The sequence below is a fragment of the Jaculus jaculus genome, chromosome 3, assembly GCF_020740685.1.
Source record: "Jaculus jaculus isolate mJacJac1 chromosome 3, mJacJac1.mat.Y.cur, whole genome shotgun sequence".
NCBI lineage: Eukaryota > Metazoa > Chordata > Mammalia > Rodentia > Dipodidae > Jaculus > Jaculus jaculus.
In genome coordinates, this window is record NC_059104.1 from 105883389 (window position 1) to 105899019 (window position 15631).

General features: G+C 37.4%; 1 protein-coding gene across 2 annotated transcripts in view; it reads left to right on the top strand.

Annotated features, from left to right (window-relative positions):
- Arhgap20 (Rho GTPase activating protein 20) overlaps window positions 1–15631 on the top strand; it is a 99065-nt gene that overhangs the window by 67353 nt on the left and 16081 nt on the right. For both annotated transcript variants that reach the window (XM_004666431.3, XM_045145214.1), the window contains 5 exons: window positions 73–139; window positions 2469–2657; window positions 10137–10315; window positions 11421–11582; window positions 14321–14430. In XM_004666431.3, coding sequence (XP_004666488.3) covers window positions 73–139; window positions 2469–2657; window positions 10137–10315; window positions 11421–11582; window positions 14321–14430 — 707 coding nt within the window. The remainder of the gene's footprint in view (window positions 1–72; window positions 140–2468; window positions 2658–10136; window positions 10316–11420; window positions 11583–14320; window positions 14431–15631) is intronic.

A 15631-nucleotide genomic window follows, 5' to 3' on the forward strand; every position in this document is an offset into this window, starting at 1 on the left:
ACATAACAACATCCCAAAATGTGTTACTCAATTATGTAACATGAAAGACTTAATGTGACTTCTGTCTCCAAGGGCTCTGAGAAAGATTACCAGCTGTGGGTTAATTCTGGAAAAGAAGCAGCACCATATCCACTCATTGGTAAGTTTCTATGAAAATCTAAGAGCTTTGTGTTTTAGTTGGCCATACGATCCTAAAGCTAAATTTTATTCAACATGCTTATTGTATACCAGACATTGTAATTCTTTCATTTTCAGTAGAGGTCATAATTGAGTAACTGAGTATTTCAGGTGATCTAAGTAGTTTGAAACCCAACTTTTCCTGTGCAGGGTCTTCGAACAGAAAATAGGAAGCTTTCATACAGAGTTGAGGGCAAAACAATCTGAAACAGGTTTTTTTTTTTTTTGTTATCATCTTGTTTTTTGAGGTAGGATCTCACACTAGTCCAGTCTGACCTAGAATTCACTATGTAGTCTCAGGGTGACCTTGAACTCACAACAATCCTCCTACCTCTGCCTCCTGAGTGCTGCGATTAAAGGCATGAGCCGCCATGCCCGGCTATTTTTTGAAGTTGCCATTTTTGTAAAGAAAGAAAGAAAGAAAGAAAGAAAGAGAGAGAGAGGGAGGGAGGGAGGGAGGGAGGAAGGGAGGGAGGAAGGAAGGAAGAAAGAAAGGGGAAACAATGAAAGTTATAGGAATTTAAAATAATTTTAATAAGCTAGTTAAAACTAGGTAGATATTAACTTTTAGGCTTATTACTACTTTATTTCTCTCATAACTATTTTAATTATGAGCTCTTAAACTGCCACTTTTCAAAGTATAAAATCAAAAATTTCTCCTGATGTGTTTCAAAAAACAGTTATAGATTAGCTTCTAGCTTTTTGCTAGATGAATTTTAAGTTATGGGACCATTTTTGCCTTCTTCTCTACTAGTTAGTATAATGTGTAAAGATTAATAACACATTTACATGGTATGCCTGTGTCAGGTTGAAAGGAAGATTAAGAGGTTTTGAGTTACATCCTGTGATACATGAGATCCAAGTTTGTACTTCAAAAAAACCTAGGGCTGGAGAGATGGTATAGCTGCTAAGGCGCTTACATGCAAAGTCTAAGGATCCAAGTTTGATTCCCTAGTGCCTGCCACATAAGCTAGATGCAGAAGGTAGCACATCCATCTGGAGTTCATTTACAGTGGCTAGCAACTCTGGTGTACCCATTCTCTATCTACCTCTCCTTCTGTGTCTATCTCCCTCTCTCAAATAAATAGTAAATAAATAAATATTATTTTAAATCTACATTATAATAGTATTAAGGATTATGCCAAGGCAATATAATTACTAGAGTACTACAGAAAAAAATATCTCATGTTATAATAAGATATTTAAAGTTTAGTTTTTCTTAGTTTGTAAATGCATGTGTAGATCTGTTTCTATGTTTTTAATCTATTAGAGTTTTCCTTCTAATTATTGCCTGTGAATACCAATCTCAGAGGAAGGCAGTACAAGGAGAACATAAATCAAATAAACAAGTCTGAATGCTCTTGACAAGCTAATTATATAACTGATAAAATGCCAGGGCTGAAGAGATGGCATAGCAGTTAAGGCACTTGCCTATGAAGCTTAAGGACCCAGGTTTGATTCCCAGTACTCAACATAAGCCAGGTGCTCATAGTGGCTCATGTGTCTGGAGTTCATTTGCAGTGGCTAGAGGCCCTGGCATACCTATTCTGTCTCTATGTTCCTCTCTCTCTCAAATTAATAAATAAAATATTTTAAACTGTAATTAAATGCCTTCTAAAGACAGTAATAGTGATTCTTTTGGAACTTTTTGAGACAATGCTTTCATTTTGTAGCCTAGAACTGGCCTTGAGCTATGGAACCCAAACTGTCTTCAGACTTAGAGTTACCTTTTTGTATTGGCCTCCTAAACACCAAAATTTCAGACAGTTACTAACACACCTCACATAATAGTGATTCTTGTCAGATGTGTATGTTTTTGTTTTTATTTGTAAGTACTTCTACCAACTAGTGTTTACTTACCTGTCTCTTGTAATGATAGGTAGGTTACTAATATCTTAATTCATGGACTTGATACAAGTAATATGAATTTACTGAAGATTTATGTATAGATCTAGTTTGAGTCAAGGGAAAAACTAGAATACCCTTAAATGTCCTACGATGAAAAAAATCAACATGATACAATTCACAAGCTAATCTGTGCAATCATTCCAAGTAAAATATTCTTTGAATACTTTTTCTTTTTTCCTTCACCCACTATCTACTGCCATAAAACTACTTTGATTTGGTAGGGCCACCTGCATTGTGCAGTAGTCTCCTACTTTAAGAGCATATGTGCTGGTCATTCAGTCAACAAAGGGATTGCTTATACAAGGTATCCCAGGGATAAATCCAGTACATTCCAGTTTGTGGCACAAAACAGGCTGCAGTTGAATCAGAGTTTTCTCTTTTAGGGCATGAATATCCTTATGGAATTAAAATGAGCCATCTCCGCGACACTGCCCTCCTGACACAGGGATCAAAGGATTCTGCCACTGCTTCCAACTTCCAAGAACCCTTCCTCATGGAACAGCTGCCCCGAGAGATGCAGTGCCAGTTCATCTTGAAGCCCAGCCGCTTGGCAACAGCCCAGCAGCTGAGTGGTGAGTACGTGTTTCCTCCTTCACAGACCCCTTCTTTCAGCAAAGGCTTTCATTCCACACAAACACAGTTCAAAGGCAAAGTCCCAATCTCCGGCTCAGCTGAACTTGCTACTAAGAGCTTTAAAAGGGAAATGTGGGATTGTAGATAATTTTATAATTCAACATAGGCATCATGGACTAATATAGCCAGCAGTAAGTGGCAGCAGTCTGTCCCTTTTCTCCTCACCATTCTGTCCCCTTTAGCTGTATGCCCACTGCAGAATCAAGGGCTCAGGCAGTGCTTCCAGTGCTTCAATGCCTTCTTTGTACTGTAACACACTCCACCATGTGTCCCTCTAAATGACCGCATTATAAAAGGAGGCTGTCAGTGATGGTTGTCAGCACACTGTGATACCTTGGCCTGGATCTTGGTACTGATAAGTATGTGAAGAATAACATGATTTCTATAGAAGTCTTTCCTTAACATGCTAGTCTAATGTGAACACAGATGTTTCTTTGCCACCTAAAAGTAAGGCTACTATATTGTAGCAGTGATGTTCAATGTAAGGTAGTACCATGATTTGCCCTTGCCCAAGCTTGAGTTACAGCTTAATGCATGAAGTTATTATTTTTATTTTTATATAATAGAAAATTACATCTGCCTTTGTCAGTTTGAAACAAATAGTGGATTCAGTGAACCATGAAATTTACTTTTACTAATAGGCAAAACAATAATAAATTTCAAAAGAAGGTATGTGCTTTGACAAAGATCACTGAGGCCATAATAGACTTCTGGCATCACCTGAATGTCAGATGAAAATTTTTATCTTTGTCTGGTTCATTAGAAACAGCATGATTGAAAAAAAATAGACTTTTCATTTTCTCAATTTATAACCTCCTTGCTGAATGATCCAATTTTATGAAGTATCTCTATGTAACTATCCAATGCAGAAGGCAACATATTAAATACCATTCACAGTGAAAGCTTTTTTTGCTTAAACATTAATACACATCAAAGAACCTTTTAATCAAAACCTGCTTGAATATGTTTATTTTATTTGTCATTCAAAACTATCTGTAGTTCTATAATGAATGGCAGGGCTGGACAGATGGCTTAGCCATTAAGGTGCTTGCCTGCAAAGCTAAAGCACCTCATTTCAATTGCCCAGGACCAGTGTAAGCCAGATGCACAAGGTGGCACATGCATCTGGAGTTTGTTTGCAGTGGCTGGAAGCCCTGGTGTGCCCATTCTCTCTCTGTGTCTCTATAAAATAAATAAAAATAAAATATTTAAAAATAAAATGAGGGCTGAAGAGATGGCTTAGCGGTTAAGCATTTGCCTGTGAAGCCCAAGGACCCCAGTTCAAGGCTCGATTCCCCAGGACCCACGTTAGCCAGATGCACAAGGGGGCGTACTTGTCTGGAGTTCGTTTGCAGTGGCTGGAGGCCCTGGCGCGCCCATTCTCTCTCTTTCTGTTTGCCTCTTTCTCTCTCTGTCTGTCATGCTCAAATAAATAAATAAAAATTTAAAAAATAAAATAAAATGAATGGCAACATCAATGTAATACTCCAATTCTAGATTTTAATATTTTATTGGACAAAACAATTATAAGAGCCTTCTCTTTTTGAAACAGTCTATTCATTGTGTGTTCCCCCCCACCCCCAGGGGCCCATACTCCTTTGCCTAGTCTATTGTTCTACCATAATTCTCTTCATTTGAATTCCAGGAGTTATGTAGATTTTCCAACCACAGCTCCCTTCCATTCCCAAACTTGAATTATATGTTTATTACAATAATCACCTCAGCATTTTTGATCCTCCTTCCTAGTTCCTACTTTCCTACTATATACCTATTATAATTCCATCTCTACATGAATACCAAGCACTTATTGAAAAAATTATACCACAGATGGGTACTTTCATGTCATTGATAACCAACCTCAAATAGGCACTCCAAGCTCGCTGAGCAATCTTAACTGTGTTTTTCTAAGGGGTTTTCTTCTAGTGTTTGAATCACCTGTTTTATACGGATTCTTCCACATATACACAGTCAGCCTTGTCACTTGTGTGTGTGTATGTGTAGAGTTTGTGTATTGTTTTGTGATATATGGTATATGCACGTGTGTATGTAGATACATGTGACTCATTCACATTGGAGACCAGAGGAGAAATTCAGCTGGGGAGGATGCTTAATGGTTAAGAGCACTTGCCACTTAACCATGAGGATCTCTTAGGCTAGAGGCTGCCAAGTTCAACTCCCTAGATCCCGCATAGAAAAGGTGGGCATGAACACACACATCTATAAATTGAATCTGCTAGGTAGCAATGATAGGGTGGGAGGGACTGGAGAATCAGCAATAGAGAACCTTGCCATTTTCTAAAGATGACCTAGCACCAATCTTTGTAATATGCTGAAGTCATCAACATATCAGTCATGAAGGACTCCCTTGCCAATACCAGCTGCACAAACTTACTTTTAATTTGCACTAGCCATCCTTTTCACATGATGGTAAATCATATTTGAGATTCTAAGACTGCTTGCTCACATCTTTGAGCCATTTTGATTAAGTGCTACCAAGATATTAAAGATTTACATCCACTGAGAAGGTAGAGATTTGGATCCTCTTATTCCAGCACCTGGGACAGTGTTAGGGAGTATAAATAAGTATTGTTTGACTGGGTGAATAAATAAAAATCTAAAAATAGGGCTGGGAAGATTGTTTAGTGGTTAAGGCACTTGTCTGGGCTGTCTATTCTAGTCTATTAGTCTATATGGCTGGTTTTGTACCAGTATTATGCTATCTTTATCACTGTTGTTCTGTAGTATGATTTTAGGTCAGGAATTGTGATGCCTTCAGTAGGGCTGCTTGTTTGCTTTGATTATGTCTGGTCTTTTGTGTTAATATAATTGTTGGGTTTTTTTCTAGTTTTGGAAAGAATTTCATTGAAAGCTTGATGGGAATTGCATCACATCTATAGACTTTTTTTTTTTAAAGCTGTTTCACAATATACTGATCCAGACACAACAGAAGGTCTCTCCAACCTTGAACATCTTTTGTTTCTTTTTGTAGTGTTTTAATTTTGTTCTGTTGTTGTTTGGTAAGGTTTATGCCTCACCTCAGTAACATTTGAAGCTGTTGCAGATTTTTCCCCCCACAAATTCATGGTACTATATAAAAGCTAAGAGTTTTCTGATAGTCTATAGGGTCACTTAAAGAGAAAATTTTGTCATCCACAAATAAGGTTAGTTTCATTTCTTCCTTTCCTATTTTCATCCCTTTTATGTCCTTCTTTTTTCCTATTTCTGTGGCTGAGACTTGGAGAACTATGTAAGTAAGAGTGGAGATAGTGGGCACACATGTCTCATTCCAGATTTTAGAGGAAATGCTTTCAGTTTTTCCTATTCTGCATACTGTTGGCTATATATACTTAAAGTTAGCATTGACTTCTTGAGCAGACAATTGACAGTGTGAGTGTCCTTTACCAAGAAGTGAGGAAAGGCACTTTCCATGTTAACTAATTTATATTGGTATTTCTCCTAATACCCTCAAGTGTTCAACATGCATCAAAAGACTTATAATCTTAAATATAGCTCCTGGGGACATATTTCATCATTTACTGAAAGAATACAGAATTTAGTTGACTTACCACTAGTAAATAGCTGTCCTGAAACTGTAGCAAATAAACATACTTCTGCTGCAGTCTTGTTTCCATGTTTTACTTTTGTGAAGGAATTCTACAATGATCAGATATTTCTATTTTAAATACTCTAATTTTTCTAGTCACTGCTTTCCCATGAGTTGGAAATACTGTGACAATTGGCTTACTTTAGTAATGTTGACTTACTGATATCTGCTTAAATTTAGAGTGGTGTTCTTTTTTTTGGTTTTCTGAGGTAGGGTCTCACTTTAGCTCAGGGTGGCCTGGAATTCACTATGTATTCTCAGGGTAGCCTTGAACTCATGATGATCCTCCTACCTCTGCCTCCTGAGTGCTGGGATTAAAGGCATGCACCACCACGCCAGGCTACAGTGGTGTTCTTTTATTAAGTTTAAGGAAAATATCTCTGTTAACCAGCATATTCTTAGGTGAGCATTATTATCCCAAGCTATTAAGGTTCTGCTTCTGTGTAGAGAAGATCTACTACAAATATGCTTAAACAAAAGGCAGAATGATAAGAGGCCTCTCTAAAAGCCACCCCCAAACTTGGATTATTGAAACTCATCCTAGGCATTATTGGTGTCCAATGAACAGCTCCTGCATAAGGGGGTGCTCCAGATATGGACATTAAAATATCCAGTCTCAAGGAAAAACTCAAATATATGATTTCTAGTAAGATTTTGTCCCTTTAAGATAGTAGTTGTCCTCCTCTGTGACTCTAGAGCACTTTACATGAATCGCCACTGTAACACACAGAAAGTCTGTCAGGTGTATTTATATGTATGCATGTGAATCTAGACCATAAAATTTTCAAGACTTGAATGCTCATCCTATCAGTGTATATAATAGAACATAAGTTGAATAAAAGATTAGATGACTTGATTATCCCTAGTACGAAGAAACTGGAGTGAAACAGTTTGGATGTGGTCTGAAATAGCTTGCTGGAGCTTCCTGGGTTCTAGTCTATTGCCAGTTCCCAGTTCAGTCTCACTCTCCATGTGTGTCAGACTTATTGCTAAATTGAAACTGAACTGAACTTTGGTGGTAGATGGAAAAACACGAGACACATCTTTTTGTTCTACTTTTTTGTTATTATGACTATTGTTCTCTAACCACAGTTATTCAAATTATAATTTTTAATATTTAGATTTATAAAAATGAAATTTTTTGCCTAAATCATGTTAGGTTTACTTAAAGCTAAATTCATATGAATCTAGTTTATTAGCCATTTATATCACCTTTACATTTTTATGGCAATAGCACATTTTATCATCAGCTTTTGACCTTTAAAAATATGAAGTATACATTGAAAGCTCTACAAATAAAGTAAGTTGAAATCAGTCTTTTTCTTAGCACCAGAGGGAACATAAACTCTCAAAGTGAATGCTATGTACAACAAAAGGCATGACTACAGCTGAAACTATTTAAGATAAATAAAACAATTTCTACTTTATCCTCTGTCTACATTTGTAAGACAGCTAGGTATATAACTCGGTGAAAAAGCATTCTTCTTAAGTATATGAAAGCTAAGAATGAATATTATAGTTTCAGGAAAAAAGTAGGCTCAGTATGTGCAAACCAGACTGAGTACAATCATTCAACGTACATAGTAGCAGCGTGCATGTTACACAAACATCTGCACAGCTTGTTACATAAAAAGGAACTTGGATTTAAGAATGGGTCCTAGGGTAGAGAGACAGCCTAGTGGTTAAGACATTTGCCTGTAAAGCCAAAGGACCCAGGTTTGATTCCCCAGGACCCACATATGCCAGATGCACAAAGTGGTGCATGCATCTGGAGTTCATTTGCAGCAGCTGAAGACCCTGGCACACCCATTCTTTCTTGTTTCCTCTTCATCTCTTTCTCTCTCTCAAATAAATAATTAATTATTTTTTAAATGGTTCCTTTTCTATTTTTTTATATTCTTACAGAAGTATATATAATATGTGAAGCTCCCCATTACCAACAAAGAAAATTTCCCATTTTGTTTTTGTTTGGGTGGTGGTTGAGAATGCCTAAGGCCCAAAGGCAGCTCTGTAGTTGAAGAGAGACCTTTCTTGTTTTGTGTGTGCATACCTCTCAGAGGCAGTAAAGAGGTACAAAGAGGAGTTCTCTTTGTGGGAAGGAGCCTGGTGCCACAGCAGCTTTGATCAAAACCATGACCAGGGAGAGTAAAACTTTTCACACATTATTCTCATAATACTCTCAATAAGTCTCTGACAGATAGGTAATATGCTTTACACTTTAAAGTTAAGAGAAGAGTCCAAATGAGTGTGTGAACTTATAGAGAATTTCTTTCCTCAGTGTGTACTACTTGCTAAGGAAGAGAAGTGTGGGCAATGGTAGGAAGGCTGGTTAGGAAGATGTTGCCTATCCTCCCACAATGTAGCTTCTTTCATATTTGGTTTAAGTACATATTTCTGAAGAAAAAAAATGCTGTTGCTTTGCAGGCAAACAAGATAATGAGTTCTTTGAAACTAGCATTTGATACTGCTGCCCATGCCCTCCTTGGATCATCTCCTGCATTATTCCTTTATCCATGAATACTGAAGAATGAGTGTTCATTTTGGATAGAAATACCATGTAGCCAGAGTTGAAAGTCAACCAGTGGGAGTTCTCTAGGTATTGTGGTTCTTCAAATCCCAGTTCTGTATAACTTCAATTGCAAGCTGTTTTGAATCTTCCCTATGAATGTTTGCATCAGGTGCCTGTCAGAAGTGAGGGAACATCTAGGATATGGGAAGCTCCCATTAGCAGTTTTCCTCCTTTCTGGCATCTACCTCATTATCCAGCTGCTGTGGCTACATACATCTCTATCCTCTAGGTCTTCATACTATAAGAATCAATATCCAGCTGCTGTGGCTACATGCATCTTGGCCCTCTAGGTCTTCATACTGTAAGAGTCATTATCCAGCTACTGTGGCTACATACATCTCCGTTCTCCAGGTCTACATACATGAGAGTCATTATCCAGCTACTGTGGCTGCCTGTGTCTCAGTCCTCCAGGTCTACATACCGTCAGAGTCATTATCCTTCTGCTGTGGTTACCTGCATCTCCATTCTCCAGGTCATCAGACCATAAGTGTACAGGCTTCTCTTCAGATTTTTTCACCCCGCCACCTCAGTGCCTATAGGTCTCACTTATGTTTGTATCCATCCATGCTGGCTTAACATACTTTTGAGGTTTTGAACTTGAAAAGATTGCATAGCGCTTTTGTAATGAGCCACAAAAGGGAAAATGCAGGACACTGGCTTCTCCTCTCAGTCCGTAGGAGTATAGTGACATGTAGACCATAAAGCACTATGTTTCTAGAAAATAATTCAAAAGAGACAGCTTTCTTCTTGCTCCTCCCCTTCCTTTCTCTCATCTTGTCCTCCTCTTTCCCCTCTTAACTTTGTTTTCTCACAGTTTTATTATGATCTAATTGAATCTTCAGCTTTTTAATGCTTGGCACACCTTTAATGTTGATAACTGAGTGTGTTAGCATAAAGTACCCTTTGCTTTAAGTTTTTATAGTTCACTGAAATGGGGCTTTTTTTGGTGTGTGTGTGTTGCAATGTTGAAGATGGAACATTGAGCCTTACTATGATAGGCAAGTACCGTACCACCGAACTGCATATGCAGCCTGAGAGACCTATGTTCTACATCTGAAAATTAGTATCAAAGCTCAAGTGAACAGCTCAGTGCTGCCCCCAAAATTGACAGAACTCAAACACTTGATTAATATATAAGCAGCTCTGTGTTTGAGCCATTGTAACACACATGCTATAAAACAGAAATTGTAGATACAAGATTGAATGAATAACATTGGTTTTCACCATAGTCTCATTTCCGTTTAGATTCAGGCCAGAAGGCATTTAAAAGGAGAAGATCTATTATCAACTGGGCCTTTTGGCGAGGCTCTAGCACTCACCTGGACAGCTTGCCTATGTCGCCAACGTCTCCTATGCCAGGACAGCTCTTTGGAGTTCCTCTACCAGATATATGTGAGAATGACAATCTGCCCAAGCCTATCTTAGTAAGTCTCATTTCGGTTTGTAAATTAATGGGGGAGGAAATTTTGGGAATAAAACACTCTAGGAGGCAAGTCTACATACAGACAGAAAAATATGAATACCCTTACCACTGACTGAAAATCTTTATTGTTCCTTTATAAAATAAATATCAGATTTAGCCATTGAGCATCTTAAGGAAGACAAACTAGGAAGAGATGATCTAATATACTTGTTTTATGAAAGCAAAAGAAGTCCACTTGGATCAATCACAATGTGCTGTGCTGCCATAAAATCCTTTTTTGTTTAACTGTGATGTTATGAAAACCTTGTATTGCTTTGAGCAACAGATTCTTAATCTTATATTTTTTCAAGTTTTTAAAACCAGCTTATTTGTATTTCAGGCATTTAAAAATGCACCAACATATGTTCTCTGGCATTTAGCTATCAGTTGTGTATAGAATGGAACAGAAAGTATCCACAGAGTTTGTGTTGCCTCCAGCTAAGAAGTTCACTAATCTCTATTAAGCAAAATTTGTTCCATATCCAGTGTCCTTCAAGCACTGTGCTTCCTACACTTTGGAACCCTATGTTGTGTTGTCTGTAAGTGCCAAACAAACACTCTTACAGCCACCCAATTGTTTGTCCTTCACAACAAATTTTGGGGTTACTTTTTACCATCCCCTTCACTTTACAAATTCAAAACCAGCCTGGGGTTGCACAGTACATAAGTGGTGCAACTGGTTTTCAGACCTCATGGATTTCTTGTCAGCATACCTACTGCAAGTAGAAGACAGATAGATAGAAAACAAAATTAGAATCCTTAAAGTACCTTCAGGATTTTAAAGACTATAGTACATTGTTTTGTCAATAAATCTCACTAATTTGTTCTTCCTAAGTGACATTGTGTACACTGTGACCAGTCACTAAACCCCCAGCCCCACCATGTCCTCAGCCTCTGAGAATGAGTGCTCTGTGCCCACAAACCTGACTTGAATCCTTCTAGAGATCCATCGAGCTCCAGGCCTGTTCTTTTACTCCGGCCTCTAGCAGCTAATGAAGGCAAGTACCTGCTGGCTGGCTGAGATGTGTGAAGTGCCACTTTAATTTTTTCTCTTTGCTTCCTTGCAGGATATGCTTTCCTTTCTTAATCAAAAAGGTCCACTCACAAAAGGCATCTTCAGGCAGTCGGCCAATATAAAATCCTGTAGAGAGCTAAAAGAGAAACTGAATTCTGGAGTCGAAGTACATCTAGACTGTGAATCTATTTTTGTAATAGCATCTGTCTTAAAGGTAGGGAAAGTTCACCCTCTACAACCCTGTCATTTAGGTCTGGAGTAAGATACATAATTTGTATCATTATAAATATTATTCCTATCTGAAAAGAAGCATGATAGATTTAAAAGTGTTAAAAAAACATTGCACAAAGTCACCATTAGACTTTAAAAGCCACAGTAATGATATGACACATCAGATATGCTTGAGTTTCGTTTGTTTCCTTCTACAGTAGGTAACTCATCTTCACCTCTACCATCCCTAGCACAAAAATCAGATTTATGATAAGATTTAACAGCAAAGAGAACATGTTTACCAAGACATGCGTCCTGCTTATGGTGATTTCCTCAGTATTTGTCTTCCTAATGGAAGTACGAGTTTCAAAAGTAAACTATGGCATTTTTTAAGTTACCATAATAAATAAACATTAGTCTTAAACTAAAGCAAAAATTGCTGACATTACTGAAAATTTCTCTTACTTCCATAATTACTATGCCCACAAATATTCTTTCCCTTCATCCTACACTGCCTCTACTTGGAAAGGGGCATGGGGATGATTCTAGTGTCTGAGCCTTCCTTTGCCTTTACCACATTTGATGTGCAAAGACATGTGGTTCCAGCATACCAAATTGTGTTTAAATTACAGGAATATTACTTGTCCAAAAACAAGCAAAAGGCAAAAATGATGCAAATGATTGAAAAGCCTGGTTAAATGAGTTCCATGCAACTAAAGTTTTATCATTGTGTAAGTGGCTTTTTATTCCTACCCAAAATGGTTTTGGAAAAGAGGATAAAGGTATTAATTTTTATATTTAGCTTTCTTATTTTTAAAACTATGTAAAGTATAATTTAAGTTTTCCTGTTACATATCTGGTTTTGCTTAGACATAAGTGTAACTCTTCAAACTAAATGGACAAAGGCTGCTCAAAATAGCATAATTTTGATCCCTGATACCCTTGAGGAAAGTTCACATATAATTCACACAAACTCATCTCAGATGAATTAGAAAGTTCTGATGGCCTGGGATCTGTGAAGGAGAATAGAATTTCATTTGGGTGCTGCAAGTTAGGAATTGTAATTCAGAGTCAGTTCTCATATCCCTCACAGCTTGGATGGTGTCTCTATTTCGTAACATGTTATTCCAGCTGTGGGAGAGTTCACTGGGATGTTACAAGTTATTATCTTTCAAGTGTAGGTTTAAGATTTAATGATGTTTTCCTTTAAGACAGATCATAAGTAGTTTTTTCCACTGAGATTTAAGAAGAAATGTGTTATCACTATCCTAGTTTGAAATAATAGATTTTACCCCTCCCAAATCTTACTTTTAAAGTAGTGCTGCAACTAAAATTGATTTGGAATCATGAAAGCTTGGTGGATTTCACAAAAGAGGGGCAGTGTATATGGTGCTATATCCAAATACAAGTATCTAAGTGCATTTGTACCAGGAGATATAAAACAGAGGAAGACTAACTCAGTCCACCTTTCTTATTAACCAGTCCAAGAAGAAAAACAGTAAAGTTTGTGACATTACAACAAAGAACTTCTTAAAACTATCATAGCATCTCAATCACAGCTTAGCAAACTGCTCTTGTCCCTCAGTATTTGGCCATATGACACATTTTATCAGTTCAGTAATGGACTCTACCTTGGCTGGGCTATGCTTTATGTTTTCATATACAAAGAAAGTACAGATCTCTCCTTTCCCCAAAGGAGCTTATAAGTAGCTAGAGAGATTTCCATACAATTCACTAATATAAATAAATATACATATATATGTGTATATATACAAGTTATGAGGCATATAAAGTTACTGATTATAACTTCAACATTACCTAATTTCAGACTTTGACTTGTCTCTATTTTAAACAGATATTTTTTGAAGTTAGCCAACCTCTATTGAGGGTGTTAATGTACTTAGTCACTAAATTAACTTCTCTCTGCCTAATATTTATTGAGGTGGTACCTTGAAGCATTTGCCCACCAATACCAATGGAAATGCAGTGTGCTAAAATAACAGGGATTTTCTTTTATTAATTTCTATGAGGAAAATGAATAAATACATGTAGAATGTTTATTATTCTATTTCTCACCATTACCTTTGTACATTTCCTTGAATGAGGGAAAGAATTTAGGGTGGTTTACTGCCATATCCTGTCTTGTTATTGAACTAGTTTACTATAATGTTTACAGGCAAGAGATTTCAGCCAAAACAGACTGTAGTTTAGTTTTCCCACAGTAGTCCGGATAATCAGATACTGAGTTCAAGATAGAGGAACTGAAGCAAACTTTTTCTTGAGTTCAAGACTTCATTGTAATGAGAGAGAAGATGGGAGAGCAGAGAGAGAAAATTGCCAGGGAGCAAAAGAGTCAAAGACAGTGAGGAGAGAGAGAGAGAGAAGGTATGGAGGACAAAAAGAGAAACTGCCCTTCCTTGGGTGTTATGACCAGGCGAGAGCTGAAAGTAGTATTTTCCTCTTTTCTTCCCACAAGTATCATCAGTTACCATATCAGGAGGCAGGAGAGAAAGGGCTGGGGGAGAGCACTCTGGAACTTTTATCAACTTCCTTATCCCAGTGTTTTGTTTAGACAAATATCAGCACACGTGTTTCTATGTGCACAAGTCAGGACAGAGTTGGCACAGAGTTTTGTGTACTTTGAAGAAAAGACAACTTTTCAACAAAATGTTTTCTGATTTTTCAAATACATATTTTGTGTGAGAATAATGCTTTCAAATATTTGTTTTTATTTCATCTAAGGATTTTCTGAGAAATATCCCAGAAAGCATTTTTTCTTCAGATCTCTATGATCACTGGGTCTGTGTAATGGATCAAGGAAATGATGAGGAGAAAATAAATACAATTCAAAGGTAATAGTTTTATGTCTCAAAAATACTTATGAAATACTTCTATTTTTAAGCTTGTCTGCTAAAATAATGACAGCTACCAAAGTTATATACATGAGAAGAAGTCTGCAAAGAGATTTTCTGCTTCTGTTATTGCTGTTGATTTTTCTCCCTCGTCTTATTAACATGAAATAGTTAAATTGAATTCCTCTGTGTATGTGAATCTGATGGGAGCTGAACTCCAATAGTCCACTAATTAGTGTTGGATCTTAACCTGGGGAAATATTTACCTAATCAGTCCTTTTGTATTCATTCAGTGACAAGTTATGCAGATAGAATTACCTGTGTCCTTCTCTCTGTGAAGCTACAGGTCTAGGAGAGAAAATGGGTAAACTAACTATGATAGCCACATGCAACATACTCAGTGCTCGAGGAGTTATTTGGAGTGTTCTGTTGTGTAACTGTAGAAGGCTAGTTAACTGAAATCTCATATAAAAGAGGATTTACAAAGCCTCCCTCTAATCATACAGAATGCAGTGTCTAAGCCAGGGTGTGGTGCTCCAGGCCTGTGATCCCACCACTCAGGAGCCTGAGGCTGGAAGATAGTTGCAAGTTTGAGACCAGCCTGAGTTACATAAGACCCTGCCTCAAAACTTGAAAAAAAAAGGTGCAGTATCTGAGAGAGATTATTAGTAGTAAAATTGATGACCTCACCTGCCTGAGTAATTCCTGCAGTATAATAATAATAAGGAAATGTCTACTGTTCAAAAGCAATATGCAGAAGCCAGGCATGGTGGTACACACCTTTAATCCCAGCACTTGGGTGGCAGAGGTAGGAGGATCCTTGTGAGTTCAAGGCTACCCTGGGACTACATAGTGAATTCCAGGTCAGCCTGGGCTACAGTAAGACCATACCTTGAAAAAAAAAAAATCAATATCCAGGTTTTGTAAAAATGCTTGAATCCCACTATCATTTGCTTGTATGTGTTTATTTTTTTCCAAGAGCAGCTTCAAAATACGAATAATCACATCATCATAACATTACACTTCTTTTCAGTTTCAGGGTTCCAGTAGGACTGAGAGAGAGAGTTTCTTGGTTTTAAGACTTACAGTAATGGAAGGAAAGAAAAGAGAACAAGGGAGATAAAGAAGGGGGTGCATGCACCTGGAGCAGAAAGGCCAAAGAGTGGAGAAAAGTTATGAGGAGAGAAACTACAAGGGAGGG